The 16,789-nt window shown below is 38.0% G+C and overlaps 1 protein-coding gene across 1 annotated transcript; it reads left to right on the forward strand.

Moving 5' to 3' along the window:
• Positions 1 to 6,090: 6,090 nt before the first annotated feature.
• Positions 6,091 to 6,987, forward strand: LOC139873462 (osmotin-like protein). Its single transcript, XM_071861389.1, has one exon. It carries the CDS (start codon positions 6,091 to 6,093, stop codon positions 6,817 to 6,819), a length of 729 nt encoding a protein of 242 aa, XP_071717490.1. The 3' UTR covers positions 6,820 to 6,987.
• The last annotated feature ends 9,802 nt before the right edge of the window (positions 6,988 to 16,789 follow it).

Below are 16,789 nucleotides of genomic sequence, written 5' to 3' on the forward strand. Positions count from 1 at the left end.
CTACAACTAGATTACATAATGAAATCTAAATACAAAAGCCCTACGATGAAGGTGGGTGTAGGATGTCCATAACATGGGACATCTGATCCTCTAGCTCAGCTACCCGAGCATGGAGGGTTTCCACCTCCCTTGTCAATTCTTCGACAGTGGGAGATGGTGGGGCAGGCGGTGCAGGTGGTACGGGTGGTGCCGGTGGTGCAGATGTAGACGGTCCAGCTCCAGAAATAGTCAGTACGTAACGGGGTGCCTTACGCACGAGTGGGTCGGCAGGGTACAGCACAAGCCGCTTGCGGGTGGTAACCCTACGACGCCGACAAAATGCGTCAGTGAATGCTCGTCCTCCGTTGATCCCCGGAATAATAGTACCGTCGAAGCGATACCGCTTCTTCGGCGGGGTGGAGGGTGGCTGTACAGGTGCATCAGGGTCCTCCTCGTCGGAGTCATCGTCACTCGAGTCGTCTGTGGATGAGTCATCGGATGAAGAATCAGTGGATGATGGGTCGTCCGAATCATGTGGTGGTGACTGCACTGGTGGCTGAAATGGCTCTCCTTGAGCGGCCATCATCTGTCTGTACCTAGCGGGTCCGATCGGAATGAGACGTCCATCAGGGGCGCGTCGGCACCAATGGCGATACCGGTTACGGAACGGACCTTCCCCGAACTCCGCGGGAATCACAATCTCACCAGAGCGGGGCTGTGATCCTGAGGGTCCGGGGGCAGATGGAGCTGGAATCTCCGAAGGGTCCTAGGCTCCGCTAGAAGTAACCACTGGGACAGGCGCCTGGCTGCTAGTCCCGAAAGATGAAGCGCCGGGATCACTAGTGGGTAGCGGGATCGATGTGTCGGCAGTAGCAGTAGGTGGGGTGGCTGACGAGTCTGAACTGCCTAAAACGATAGCAGGTGGAATATCCGACATCTGAACAAGGAAAAATAAATTTTCCATGTCAGTAAGTCATAAAGCAAGCACGTATTAGGCCAACAGTTTAAATCATGTATAACAATAAGTAGCATGGCAATAATAACGAATCGTACAGAAGTAGCATGCAATCGAAAGCAAGTAATATCATACAGTAGTGAAATCATGTAGTAGCATACGGCATGTAGCAGTAAAAATAAGCAGCAGCGTGCAGTAAGTTCAGCAGAAACACGTAAACTAGCAAGTTGTAGATTAGTCCTATTAGTGAATCTTACTCGGGTCGGTCTTGACTCACTAATGCAACCTAATTCCCTACAACCAATGCTCTGATACCAAATGTGATGCCCCGTACAAAACCATCGTGTACGAATCATCAACAACAGGATCATTACAAGGTCAAACACTATATGCTATTTCAAAATACGTTTGCATTCGTGATAAAAGCTGACGTCATAACCAACGCCAAATGTTTTACAACCAAAGTATGCTTCTATGAACAGAAGCAAATATAATAGTGCGTGACCCTTAGGTCGTTACAAATAATAGTTTTAAAAGTATTAAAGTTTGAATGCAAGTAAAATAGTTCATTAGGTGATAACTCTAGAGCAGCGGGTGTCTACAGCAAGACTAGCACGACAGCGGAAGCCAATAACCTTAAGCACCTGAGAAAAAAATGCTTAAAAACGTCAACACAATGGTTGGTGAGCTATACTTTAAGTATAACAGTATGTAAGGTAGGCCACGAGATTTCAGTGCTCCAAAGAGCGTTTCAAAACAGTATGATAAAGTATATGTTAACCGTGGGCACTTGGTAACTAACCTAACGTTTATACCCCTTGAAAGTACACTTGGCAAGTGCGTATGTTAACGAAGTATTAAACACTCATTAAATGCTAGCGCGACTAGCCCGAGTGGGGATGTCAAACCCTATGGATCCATATCTAAGATTCGCGTTCACCGGTTCAAAAACCAATGGCTAAACGTTACCGAGCTAAAGGGAATGTTTATGCCATTGTATAACCCACACATATATAAGTTTAAGTACTCGTGCCTAGTATGTAAAACGTAAAATGCGCATGTATTCTCAGTTCCCAAAATAGTTAAAGTAAAAAGGGATGCTATAACTCACAATGATAAAGTAGCGGTAAAGTATGACTCGGGAAATAAGAAAGAGTGTAGGTCCGGAAAGTCCTCAACCTAAGTCAAATAGTACTAAGTCAGTAAATCGTCTGAATAGGTTTAAAAGTATGTAAATAAGGTCTTAAGGGTCATCATCATTCATCATCAAACAAAAGGTGTAAAGTAAGTTTCGTTCATGAAAGTAGTTTAAAACAAAGGCTGAGTTCGGTCAGTCACCACGGCCTCTATACCTACTGAAATAAGGTGAGGCCAGTGGCCATGGCTCCATATATGAGTCCTTTAGTTGTGGTAAAAATCCCAGAAGCAAACTCTTCTTCGTTTGACCGTGGCGACGGTCTAAGTGCGAGTAGGTCAGAATTTTCAGCACAACGTTAAAAGGACATAGTGACGCTCGGAGGGCCATAAATCCTAAACCGTAACTCGGATTAAGACGAGTCCTATATGAAAAGTTATCTACTCGAATAGAGATATCTGAAAATCATCTTTACAGTAGCCCAGGTCGTACGGGTCAGACACATAAACAGTAAAACAGTAGGGTCAGTAGGTTCCGGTGGTTCTTGGTGCTCGATGCTTATCATGGTTTTCATCCTTGATGCATATAGCTTCAAGTGTACAACTCGTTGATGTGTTTACATCATCTTTACCAAGTTTTGACCATCATAACCCAAGTGCAAGTCCAAGACATGTAGCACAACTCATTTAAGTGTTGCAAGTGTTTTGATGAACCAAAGTTACATCAAAGTCTTAGATTTAACACATACATGAAATATAAAAGTAATATTAACCAAGTTTTGACTATTATGACACAAGTGTAAGTCTAAGACATGTAGCACAACTCACTTAAGAGTTGTATGAAGTTTGATGAACTAAAGTTACATCAAGGTCTTAGATCTAACACACACATGAACTTTAAAACTAATAATAAGTTACAAACTTGAAAGTGAACTTATGAAATCAAGATTTTAAGTTGTAGAACATAGTTCTTAGTTAGATCTTGAAGATCCTAGGCCCAAAAGTCTAGATCTAATATAAGTGTACAAAGTTATAGTTAAAGAAAGCTTACTTACATGTTCTTGAACTTTCAAAGTTAACTTTTAGTTCAAGATTAATGAGATCAAAGTTAACTAGTAACACTTGACCAATAACAACCAACAAACATGAAATTAAAGTGCAAGTAAATGAAGTAAATAAGCTAAGTAAACAAGTAACTAGTTCATGGGTTGTTCATACTTTAAAGATTCAAACCAAAGTTTGATCTTTAAGAATGTAAACTTTAAGTTTACAAACATGACTTACAAGTAATGATTTTACAACCATGAACTTAAAATCTTTTAACATATTAAGTGTAGAACATAAACTAGAAAGTTTATGTTCTTGTGTGTTCTTGTAAATACAAGATAAATGAAGAACAAACTAACAAGTTTGGTTCTTGAAAACTAGTAAGTAAATAATAACAAGTAACAAAGTAACAACAACTAACAAGTAATTAATTAGCAAACATGAACATGTATTAACAAGCAAAGGAATGATGAATGTGAGAGTGTTATGGTTCGGTTTTTGGAGAGAAAAAGAAAGGAAGAGTGAAGCTTGTAACTTACATAGTTTAGAGAGATAAGAGAGAAAAGTAAGAAGTAAGTGTGTGTGTAAATGAAATGGGACTAGTGAAGAATGCAAGTAATAAGTGATCAAAAAAAAAAGATTTTGAACTCCCTCTCACCCATGGGAGCCTACGGTCAGCAGAAAAAAAGGGAAGGGGGAGAAGTCCACAAGGTTCATGCATGTATGTGTCATAAAAGATGGATATATGGGGTGTTTGCATGGGGATTATGGTGCAAGTATGTTGCAACTAGATTCTTTACTAGTTAATATATCTAGTTTAGTTTCAAGGTAATATTTACATGGTAGGTTGGGCTAAAAAGTCCATTAAGAAGTAGGTTGGGCTTATAAGTCCTCATTCAAGAGTCCATTAACATTAATCAAGCCCAAGTTTCATGTAAGTAACAATTTAATCCAATAAGAGCCCAAGTAATTAACTAATAACCATAGTTAATTAAAATGATTAATAAAATTTAATCATGAATGTAAATAATATCTGAAAATATTATTCGTGTAAGTTTCGTGTGTCACAAAGACGTTTCGGGCAATTAAAGTCAAGTACGGGCAATCATGGCAACATGTAAATGTAATAACATACATTCGTTTAATCACAAGTATTAACAATAATAATTATTAATGAATAAACGTTGGAAAATCCAGGGTCGTTACATTGAGAGTGGAGTAATTGTCTCGTTGCGTGGCGGAGACAATATACTACGTGTGATCAAAAAGGCCCGTAAATAATGCTAGAAGCGTCCGCTACTCAAGACATGTGGATATGACATGCATTTTTTGGTATGACGACTCTCAACAACACATTAATGTTTTGAATAATTCTCCTTTATATAATACTACTAAAGATGGCACTGCTCTACCCTCACCATTTGTTGTAAACGGACATCATTACCAACAAGGGTATTACTTGGGTGACGGTATAGATCCAGATTGAGCAATGTTGGTTAAAGCGCCCCACGCTCTAACTGACGAGAGACGATTATAGTGCGAGGAAGGATGTTGAGCCTACATTTGGAGTACTTCAAGAAAGATTGGCAATGCTAAAAACTCCGGCAAAATCTAAGGACTTCAACAAAATTCGCCGACATACGTACGCTTGTGTAATACGACACAACATGATTCAGGAGGACAATGGTTTCGCGATTGGTACAATATAAGAAGAAATGATTGCTGATCCGGCGAATCGACCACAACGGGAACAAAAGGATTTAAGGGTTCCGGATGCAAAGATTGAAAGAAATAAAAGACAAGAACATTCACAACCGATTACAAGAACATTTGACCGAACACTTTTAGAACTTTTCTTCAAACTCTCGCAATCTTAATTAATTATTCTTAATGTTTTATCTCTTTTAATTTGTTATATTATGGATTTAAATTATGTATTTCTTTATTTTATTGTTTCAATGAATTTATGTGGTCATATTTTATTATGTATAACTTATTCAACAAAAATAATACTTAACATATTCTTTTATTTATATTTATAATTTATAAAACGAAAAAAATAAAAAAATAAAACACCCCTCGACCTACACCTCAAACTCAAACCATGGTAACTTAATAAATTCATTTCACAAGTTCATCAAAAATGGTACCGCATCAGCCCATATTCTCAAACCACACCCTTCCCATAACAAATAGTTTTAAACTAGAAAAAGGAGCCCGCGCGATGGCGCGAGGCCTTTAAGTTGCGTATTCATAGTTAACGGAGCGTATTATAGGTGTGTATATGTATTAAATATATTCCGAGGTATTGAGTTTTTTTAAGGGGCCGTTTCGCGTATAGTTAATCCCGTTGTGATCGTAAGATTTTTTTGAGTTGAACGGTGGGCTCGGAAAATTTTAACTCGCACAAAGCTAAAAGATAGGGCCCGCTAAAACTTCGGGTGAAAATAGTTTCTTTTATTTTAATATAAAATTGTATACGTACACTTTTTACCCCTGGAAAAATGTAAACTTTAGGGGTCGTTGTGTAAATTGAGGCAAAAGTGAGGGGTCGTAAACACACTCAAAACTACAACAAAAAAGAATTAAAAATACAAAGTTTTTAGTGGCTTTTAGTATAAAAGAATTGTATGTATATGTACACTTTTTACCTCTGAAAAAATGTAAATTTTAGGAGTCGTTGTGTAAATTGAGGTAAAAGTGAGGGGCCGGTTGCAGTGTAAACACAAACTCAAAACTACAACAACAAAGAATGAAAACTACAAAGTTTTTAGTGGTTTTTAGTATATAGGGATACTACTATACTACTACTACTAATAATAATAATAATAATAATAATAATAAATTTTTTTTTTTTATCAAACTCGTAATTAGCGATCTAAATCAAAGTAAACATTTCATCACCCAAACTAAACATTCTACACGCCTATATAGTCCAACCTCACTGTCTCTACATCTCACCACAAACAATAACAATGACCACATTTTACTCACTCTCAATCCTCTTCATCCTCCTCCCTCTTTCTCATGCCTCAATGATCCTCACCATCGTAAACCACTGCCCCTATCCCATCTGGCCGGCGATCCAACCAAACTCCGGCCAACCGGTCCTCGAACGAGGCGGGTTCCTCCTCAACACCAACACCCACCGCTCGTTCCCAGCTCCACCTACCCACTGGTCGGGTCGAATCTGGGCCCGAACCGGTTGCACCAACACCAACGGCCATTTCTCCTGCCTTACCGGTGACTGCGGCGGCAAATTAGAATGCAACGGTCTCGGTGGGGCCACACCCGCAACTCTAGCTCAGTTTAGTCTCCACCATTCCCACACCGACCAATCCTCGTACGCCGTTAGTCTTGTCGACGGGTTTAATGTTCCAATGACGGTTACACCACACGAGGGAAAAGGCACGTGTCCGGTTGTTGGGTGTAAAGCGGATTTACTTGCCACGTGTCCGGGGTCCTTACAGAAACATGCTAATGGGCGCGTGGTCGCTTGTAAAAGTGGGTGTGAAGCGTTTAATACTGATGAGTTATGTTGTAGGGGACATTTTAATAATGCGAATACTTGTAAGGCTTCTCAATGGTCTGATTTTTTTAAGAAATCGTGTCCAGCTACGTTTGCTTTTGCTCATGATACTCCGTCGCTAACGCATGAGTGTTCGTCGCCAAAGGAGCTTAAAGTTATTTTCTGTCATCCCTAGGTTAATTTAGTGACTAGTTAACTAGGGTTATGGAAAGGGTTTGAAATAAGTAGTTTAAGTAACTAGGGTTTAATGTGTTTGAGTACGTGGGTTTATTTATTTACTCCAAACTACGGAGTAGTTATCTTATTGGTGTTTGTGATATGTATTTGGTACTGTGATAATGGAATCTAGTTACTTAATGTTTACTACCCACATAAATTAACAATTTAAGCAAGAAAATTTTGAGGTCCCTTGAAACTTTATTATGATTAGACATATACTTCTAAATTGTATTCAAACATTTATTTTTTCAAAAAGACATTATATATATATATACATAAATATAAATATATATAAGATTTGATGATCTTATAGAGTTTTTTTTATATATAACATTTTTTTTTTTTTTTGCGTACAAAACGTTGTGGCCGAACGCATCAGTGAACAAACAACACTACAACTAAAACTAAACTATGCATATCATTCAAATGAACACTACAATGGCCAAACGCAACCAACACGTCCCTTCAATAACAATATAAAACAGCCTATTAATCAAGGGGGAATGGAACTACCTCAAACATCTGCATCACCTAATCACAACATATTGCAACTACGGTGACGTTACGACCTACAAGAAAACCAAGTCTAACAAACATTGCATGCACAAGTCGAAGTCACCAACTCAACCTCGCTCCATATACCCCATAATGACCCGCACCCACACTCCGCATCGTAAACCTGCCACAAAACCGCCCGTCAGGCAAACTCAAGAACACATGCCTCATGACCGCAACCTAAAAATCGAGAAGGCCCCTCTTTAGCCAGTAAATCTAAAAGACCCCAAGCGATTCACTCAGAAAACCTAACCGATCGAAATCCTACCTACTGACGGTGAAAAAGCAACCGAGAGAAACACCTCTATAAAGAAATTTATTGGCGCTTAGCAACAAACAACTACTAAGGCGGCAACAATGCTGAACAAGTCCGTACGAAATCTAACGACGAGGAAGATGGAACGAGCGGAAAAAAGACCAGGAAAACAAATAGAAGACACGGACAGAAGAAGCATTTCACACCCACAAGCGCATTCCGGCCAAAATCTGTTACCTACAACCAGAGCTCCGACATATCTAAATGGGATAAATTGCAGCCACAATCTGAACATCATCATAGGCGAGAGACATCATACAAGGAAAAAAAAGAGGGAAGGAGCTTCGACAAATCTAAATTTGTTACCCTTTATACTGACATGTTAGACCTCCAAATTGTTGGGGTGACCTTCACCCCTTTCCCACATCGGTTGGAGAGGCAAAAACAAAGGCTCATATATGTGGCTTGATACCTCTTCCTCACATGACGCGTTTTAAACCCGTGAGGGCAGTTGAGTCGTTGGTGGCTCGCTGTTCCCAAAGCGGACAATATTCTGTGGCTTCTGTCTCCATTGCCATCAACTGGTATCAGAGCCGGGGTTACCACACCGATATTTGGGGGGGGGGGGGGGGATTGTTGGGGTGACCTTCACCCCTTTCCCACATCGGTTGGAGAGGCAAAAACAAATGCCCATATATGTGGCTTGATACATCTTCCTCACATGACGCGTTTTAAACCCGTGAGGGCAGTTGAGTCGCTGGTGGCTCGTGAAATGTCCCGTTCTTATTGATTAAAAACGTTCCATATTAATTGATTTCGTTGCGAGGTTTTGACCTCTATATGAGACGTTTTTCAAAGACTGCATTCATTTTTAAAACAAACCATAACCTTTATTTCATAAATAAAGGTTTAAAAAGCTTTACGTAGATTATCAAATAATGATAATCTAAAATATCCTGTTTACACACGACCATTACATAATGGTTTACAATACAAATATGTTACATCGAAATCAGTTTCTTGAATGCAGTTTTTACACAATATCATACAAACATGGACTCCAAATCTTGTCCTTATTTTAGTATGCAACAGCGGAAGCTCTTAATATTTACCTGAGAATAAACATGCTTTAAACGTCAACAAAAATGTTGGTGAGTTATAGGTTTAACCTATATATATCAAATCGTAACAATAGACCACAAGATTTCATATTTCAATACACATCCCATACATAGAGATAAAAATCATTCATATGGTGAACACCTGGTAACCGACAATAACAAGATGCATATATAAGAATATCCCCATCATTCCGGGACACCCTTCGGATATGATATAAATTTCGAAGTACTAAAGCATCCGGTACTTTGGATGGGGTTTGTTAGGCCCAATAGATCTATCTTTAGGATTCGCGTCAATTAGGGTGTCTGTTCCCTAATTCTTAGATTATCAGACTTAATAAAAAGGGGCATATTCGATTTCGATAATTCAACCATAGAATGTAGTTTCACGTACTTGTGTCTATTTTGTAAATCATTTATAAAACCTGCATGTATTCTCATCCCAAAAATATTAGATTTTAAAAGTGGGACTATAACTCACTTTCACAGATTTTTACTTCGTCGGGAAGTAAGACTTGGCCACTGTTGATTCACGAACCTATAACAATATATACATATATATTAAAGTATGTTCAAAATATATTTACAACACTTTTAATATATTTTGATGTTTTAAGTTTATTAAGTTAGCTGTCCTCGTTAGTAACCTATAACTAGTTGTCCACAGTTAGATGTACAGAAATAAATCGATAAATATTATCTTGAATCAATCCACGACCCAGTGTATACGTATCTCAGTATTGATCACAACTCAAACTATATATATTTTGGAATCAACCTCAACCCTGTATAGCTAACTCCAACATTCACATATAGAGTGTCTATGGTTGTTCCGAAATATATATAGATGTGTCGACATGATAGGTCGAAACATTGTATACGTGTCTATGGTATCTCAAGATTACATAATATACAATACAAGTTGATTAAGTTATGGTTGGAATAGATTTGTTACCAATTTTCACGTAGCTAAAATGAGAAAAATTATCCAATCTTGTTTTACCCATAACTTCTTCATTTTAAATCCGTTTTGAGTGAATCAAATTGCTATGGTTTCATATTGAACTCTATTTTATGAATCTAAACAGAAAAAGTATAGGTTTATAGTCGGAAAAATAAGTTACAAGTCGTTTTTGTAAAGGTAGTCATTTCAGTCGAAAGAACGACGTCTAGATGACCATTTTAGAAAACATACTTCCACTTTGAGTTTAACCATAATTTTTGGATATAGTTTCATGTTCATAATAAAAATCATTTTCTCAGAATAACAACTTTTAAATCAAAGTTTATCATAGTTTTTAATTAACTAACCCAAAACAGCCCGCGGTGTTACTACGACGGCGTAAATCCGGTTTTACGGTGTTTTTCGTGTTTCCAGGTTTTAAATCATTAAGTTAGCATATCATATAGATATAGAACATGTGTTTAGTTGATTTTAAAAGTCAAGTTAGAAGGATTAACTTTTGTTTGCGAACAAGTTTAGAATTAACTAAACTATGTTCTAGTGATTACAAGTTTAAACCTTCGAATAAGATAGCTTTATATGTATGAATCGAATGATGTTATGAACATCATTACTACCTTAAGTTCCTTGGATAAACCTACTGGAAAAGAGAAAAATGGATCTAGCTTCAACGGATCCTTGGATGGCTCGAAGTTCTTGAAGCAGAATCATGACACGAAAACAAGTTCAAGTAAGATCATCACTTGAAATAAGATTGTTATAGTTATAGAAATTGAACCAAAGTTTGAATATGATTATTACCTTGTATTAGAATGATAACCTACTGTAAGAAACAAAGATTTCTTGAGGTTGGATGATCACCTTACAAGATTGGAAGTGAGCTAGCAAACTTGAAAGTATTCTTGATTTTATGAAACTAGAACTTTTGAAATTTATGAAGAACACTTAGAACTTGAAGATAGAACTTGAGAGAGATCAATTAGATGAAGAAAATTGAAGAATGAAAGTGTTTGTAGGTGTTTTTGGTCGTTGGTGTATGGATTAGATATAAAGGATATGTAATTTTGTTTTCATGTAAATAAGTCATGAATGATTACTCATATTTTTGTAATTTTATGAGATATTTCATGCTAGTTGCCAAATGATGGTTCCCACATGTGTTAGGTGACTCACATGGGCTGCTAAGAGCTGATCATTGGAGTGTATATACCAATAGTACATACATCTAAAAGCTGTGTATTGTACGAGTACGAATACGGGTGCATACGAGTAGAATTGTTGATGAAACTGAACGAGGATGTAATTGTAAGCATTTTTGTTAAGTAGAAGTATTTTGATAAGTGTATTGAAGTCTTTCAAAAGTGTATAAATACATATTAAAACACTACATGTATATACATTTTAACTGAGTCGTTAAGTCATCGTTAGTCGTTACATGTAAGTGTTGTTTTGAAACCTTTAGGTTAACGATCTTGTTAAATGTTGTTAACCCAATGTTTATAATATCAAATGAGATTTTAAATTATTATATTATCATGATATTATCATGTATGAATATCTCTTAATATGATATATATACATTAAATGTCTTTACAACGATAATCGTTACATATATGTCTCGTTTAAAAATCATTAAGTTAGTAGTCTTGTTTTTACATATGTAGTTCATTGTTAATATACTTTATGATATGTTTTCTTATCATAGTATCATGTTAACTATATATATATATCCATATATATGTCATCATATAGTTTTTACAAGTTTTAACGTTCGTGAATCACCGATCAACTTGGGTGGTCAATTGTCTATATGAAACATATTTCAATTAATCAAGTCTTAACAAGTTTGATTGCTTAACATGTTGGAAACATTTAATCATGTAAATATCAATCTCAATTAATATATATAAACATGGAAAAGTTCGGGTCACTACAGTACCTACCCGTTAAATAAATTTCGTCCCGAAATTTTAAGCTGTTGAAGGTGTTGACGAATCTTCTGGAAATAGATGCGGGTATTTCTTCTTCATCTGATCTTCACGCTCCCAGGTGAACTCGGGTCCTCTACGAGCATTCCATCGAACCTTAACAATTGGTATCTTGTTTTGCTTAAGTCTTTTAACCTCACGATCCATTATTTCGACGGGTTCTTCGATGAATTGAAGTTTTTCGTTGATTTGGATTTCATCTAACGGAATAGTGAGATCTTCTTTAGCAAAACATTTCTTTAAATTCGAGACGTGGAAAGTGTTATGTACAGCCGCGAGTTGTTGAGGTAACTCTAGTAGGTAAGCTACTGGTCCGACACGATCAATAATCTTGAATGGTCCAATATACCTTGGATTTAATTTCCCTCGTTTACCAAATCGAACAACGCCTTTCCAAGGTGCAACTTTAAGCATGACCATCTCTCCAATTTCAAATTCTATATCTTTTCTTTTAATGTCAGCGTAGCTCTTTTGTCGACTTTGAGCGGTTTTCAACCGTTGTTGAATTTGGATGATCTTCTCGGTAGTTTCTTGTATAATCTCCGGACCCGTAATCTGTCTATCCCCCACTTCACTCCAACAAATCGGAGACCTGCACTTTCTACCATAAAGTGCTTCAAACGGCGCCATCTCAATGCTTGAATGGTAGCTGTTGTTGTAGGAAAATTCTGCTAACGGTAGATGTCGATCCCAACTGTTTCCGAAATCAATAACACATGCTCGTAGCATGTCTTCAAGCGTTTGTATCGTCCTTTCGCTCTGCCCATCAGTTTGTGGATGATAGGCAGTACTCATGTCTAGACGAGTTCCTAATGCTTGCTGTAATGTCTGCCAGAATCTTGAAATAAATCTGCCATCCCTATCAGAGATAATAGAGATTGGTATTCCATGTCTGGAGATGACTTCCTTCAAATACAGTCGTGCTAACTTCTCCATCTTGTCATCTTCTCTTATTGGCAAGAAGTGTGCTGATTTGGTGAGACGGTCAACTATTACCCAAATAGTATCAAAACCACTTGCAGTCCTTGGCAATTTAGTGATGAAATCCATGGTAATGTTTTCCCATTTCCATTCCGGGATTTCGGGTTGTTGAAGTAGACCTGATGGTTTCTGATGCTCAGCTTTGACCTTAGAACACGTCAAACATTCTCCTACGTATTTAGCAACATCGGCTTTCATACCCGGCCACCAAAAATGTTTCTTAAGATCCTTGTACATCTTCCCCGTTCCAGGATGTATTGAGTATCTGGTTTTATGAGCTTCTCTAAGTACCATTTCTCTCATATCTCCAAATTTTGGTACCCAAATCCTTTCAGCCCTATACCGGGTTCCGTCTTCCCGAATATTAAGATGCTTCTCCGATCCTTTGGGTATTTCATCCTTTAAATTTCCCTCTTTTAAAACTCCTTGTTGCGCCTCCTTTATTTGAGTAGTAATGTTATTATGAATCATTATATTCATAGATTTTACTCGAATGGGTTCTCTGTCCTTCCTGCTCAAGGCATCGGCTACCACATTTGCCTTCCCCGGGTGGTAACGAATCTCAAAGTCGTAATCATTCAATAATTCAATCCACCTACGCTGCCTCATATTCAGTTGTTTCTGATTAAATATGTGTTGAAGACTTTTGTGGTCGGTATATATAATACTTTTGACCCCATATAAGTAGTGCCTCCAAGTCTTTAATGCAAAAACAACCGCGCCTAATTCCAAATCATGCGTCGTATAGTTTTGTTCGTGAATCTTCAATTGTCTAGACGCATAAGCAATCACCTTCGTTCATTGCATTAATACACAACCGAGACCTTGCTTTGATGCATCACAATAAATCACAAAATCATCATTCCCTTCAGGCAATGACAATATAGGTGCCGTAGTTAGCTTTTTCTTCAATAACTGAAACGCTTTCTCTTGTTCATCATTCCATTCAAATTTCTTCCCTTTATGCGTTAATGCAGTCAAGGGTTTTGCTATTCTGGAAAAGTCTTGGATGAACCTTCTGTAGTAACCAGCTAGTCCTAAAAACTGGCGTATGTGTTTCGGAGTTTTCGGGGTTTCCCACTTTTCAACAGTTTCTATCTTTGTCGGATCCACCTTAATACCTTCTTTGTTCACTATGTGACCGAGGAATTGAACTTCTTCCAACCAAAATGCACACTTTGAAAACTTAGCGTACAATTCTTCCTTCCTCAATACTTCTAACACCTTTCTCAAATGTTCACCGTGTTCTTGGTCATTCTTTGAGTAAATAAGTATGTCATCAATGAAAACAATGACAAACTTGTCAAGGTATGGTCCACACACTCGGTTCATAAGGTCCATGAACACAGCTGGTGCATTAGTTAAACCAAACGGCATGACCATAAACTCGTAATGACCGTAACGTGTTCTGAAAGCAGTCTTTGGAATATCATCTTCTTTCACCCGCATTTGATGATACCCGGAACGTAAGTCAATCTTTGAATAAACAGACGAGCCTTGTAGTTGATCAAATAAGTCGTCGATTCTCGGTAGTGGGTAGCGGTTCTTGATGGTAAGTTTGTTCAACTCTCGGTAGTCGATACACAACCTGAATGTACCGTCTTTCTTCTTGACAAACAAAACAGGAGCTCCCCACGGTGATGTGCTTGGTCGAATGAAACAACGCTCTAAAAGTTCTTGTAATTGGCTTTGCAGTTCTTTCATCTCGCTGGGTGCGAGTCTGTAAGGAGCACGAGCTATTGGTGCAGCTCCTGGTACAAGATCTATTTGAAATTCAACGGATCGATGTGGGGGTAATCCTGGTAATTCTTTCGAAAATACATCGGGAAATTCTTTTGCAATGGGAACATCATTGATGCTCTTTTCTTCAGTTTGTACTTTCTCGACGTGTGCTAGAACAGCATAGCAACCTTTTCTTATTAGTTTTTGTGCCTTCAAATTACTAATAAGATGTAGCTTCGTGTTGCCCTTTTCTCCGTACACCATTAAGGGTTTTCCTTTTTCTCGTATAATGCGAATTGCATTTTTGTAACAAACGATCTCCGCTTTCACTTCTTTCAACCAGTCCATACCGATTATCACATCAAAACTCCCTAACTCTACTGGTATCAAATCAATCTTAAATGTTTCGCTAACCAGTTTAATTTCTCGATTCCGACATATATTATCTGCTGAAATTAATTTACCATTTGCTAATTCGAGTAAAAATTTACTATCCAAAGGCGTCAATGGACAACTTAATTTAGCACAAAAATCTCTACTCATATAGCTTCTATCCGCACCCGAATCAAATAAAACGTAAGCAGATTTATTGTCAATAAGAAACGTACCCGTAACAAGCTCCGGGTCTTCCTGTGCCTCTACCGCATTAATATTGAAAACTCTTCCACGGCCTTGTCCATTCGTGTTCTCCTGGTTCGGGCAATTTCTAATAATGTGGCCTGGTTTTCCACATTTATAACAAACTACATTGGCATAACTTGCTCCGACACTACTTGCTCCGCCATTACTCGTTCCGACACCATTTGTTCCTTTCGTTCTATTAACCCCTGGTCCGTAGACCTCACACTTCGCCGCGCTATGACCATTTCTTTTACACTTGTTGCAAAATTTGGTGCAGAACCCCGAGTGATTCTTTTCACACCTTTGGCATAGCTGCTTCTGATTGTTGTTGTTGTTGCGGTTATTATTGTTGTTGGGATGATTGTTGTAGTTACTGTTGTTGTTGTTGTTGTTGTTGTTGGGCCGTTTGTTGTAGTTGCGATTGATGTTGCGATTGTTGGGATAATTATTGCGATTATTGTTGTAATTGCTGTTGTTGTTGTATTGGTGATTCTTATCACCGTTTTCCTCCCACTTTCGTTTGACTTGCTTCACATTGGCCTCTTCAGCAGTCTGTTCTTTAATTCTTTCTTCAATCTGGTTCACTAGTTTGTGAGCCATTCTACATGCCTGTTGTATGGAGGCGGGCTCGTGTGAACTTATATCTTCTTGGATTCTTTCCGGTAATCCTTTCACAAACGCGTCGATCTTCTCTTCCTCATCTTCGAATGCTCCCGGACACAATAGGCACAATTCTGTGAATCGTCTTTCGTACGTGGTAATATCAAATCCTTGGGTTCGTAACCCTCTAAGTTCTGTCTTGAGCTTATTGACCTCGGTTCTGGGACGGTACTTCTCGTTCATCAAGTGCTTGAATGCTGACCACGGTAGTGCGTACGCATCATCTTGTCCCACTTGCTCTAGATAGGTATTCCACCATGTTAACGCAGAACCTGTGAAGGTATGCGTAGCGTACTTCACTTTGTCCTCTTCAGTACACTTACTTATGGCAAACACCGATTCAACCTTCTCGGTCCACCGTTTCAATCCGATCGGTCCTTCGGTTCCATCAAATTCCAAAGGTTTGCAGGCAGTGAATTCTTTGTAGGTGCATCCTACACGATTTCCTGTACTGCTAGATCCAAGGTTATTGTTGGTATGTAGCGCAGCCTGTACTGCGGCTATGTTTGAAGCTAGAAAAGTACGGAATTCCTCTTCATTCATATTCACGGTGTGTCGAGTAGTCGGTGCCATTTCCTTCAAAATAGTTAAATGGAACAAGTTAATCATACAGAATATTAAGAGTAGTTAATAGTATTTCGTAGCATAATATGAACTCATTTATAAAAGCTTTTTCTTCATATTAGCGTTTTATAAGTTTAAATTCGGGTAGTACCTACCCGTTAAGTTCATACTTAGTAGCTAATATACAATTCAACTACTACAATTCTATATGAAAAACTGATTATAATAATATTTCGCGTTCAAACTTTTATACAATATTTTACAAACTTACAATACCGCTTATTTTACATAAAGCATGAAATATAGCACACAATAACTTTGATACAAGATAGTTGTGAAGACAATTCTAGCTAGTACACAAGTCGTTCAGCAAAGGCAATAAAGACACGTAATTCATACGTCCAGAAACAAGTCATGCATTCTGGTTTTACTAGGACTACTTCCCATCCTTGGTCTTGTGCAACATAACCGTTATGGCCGTTGATAAGACAGCG

This window comes from Rutidosis leptorrhynchoides, chromosome 10 (genome assembly GCF_046630445.1).
Source record: "Rutidosis leptorrhynchoides isolate AG116_Rl617_1_P2 chromosome 10, CSIRO_AGI_Rlap_v1, whole genome shotgun sequence".
Classification (NCBI taxonomy): domain Eukaryota; kingdom Viridiplantae; phylum Streptophyta; class Magnoliopsida; order Asterales; family Asteraceae; genus Rutidosis; species Rutidosis leptorrhynchoides.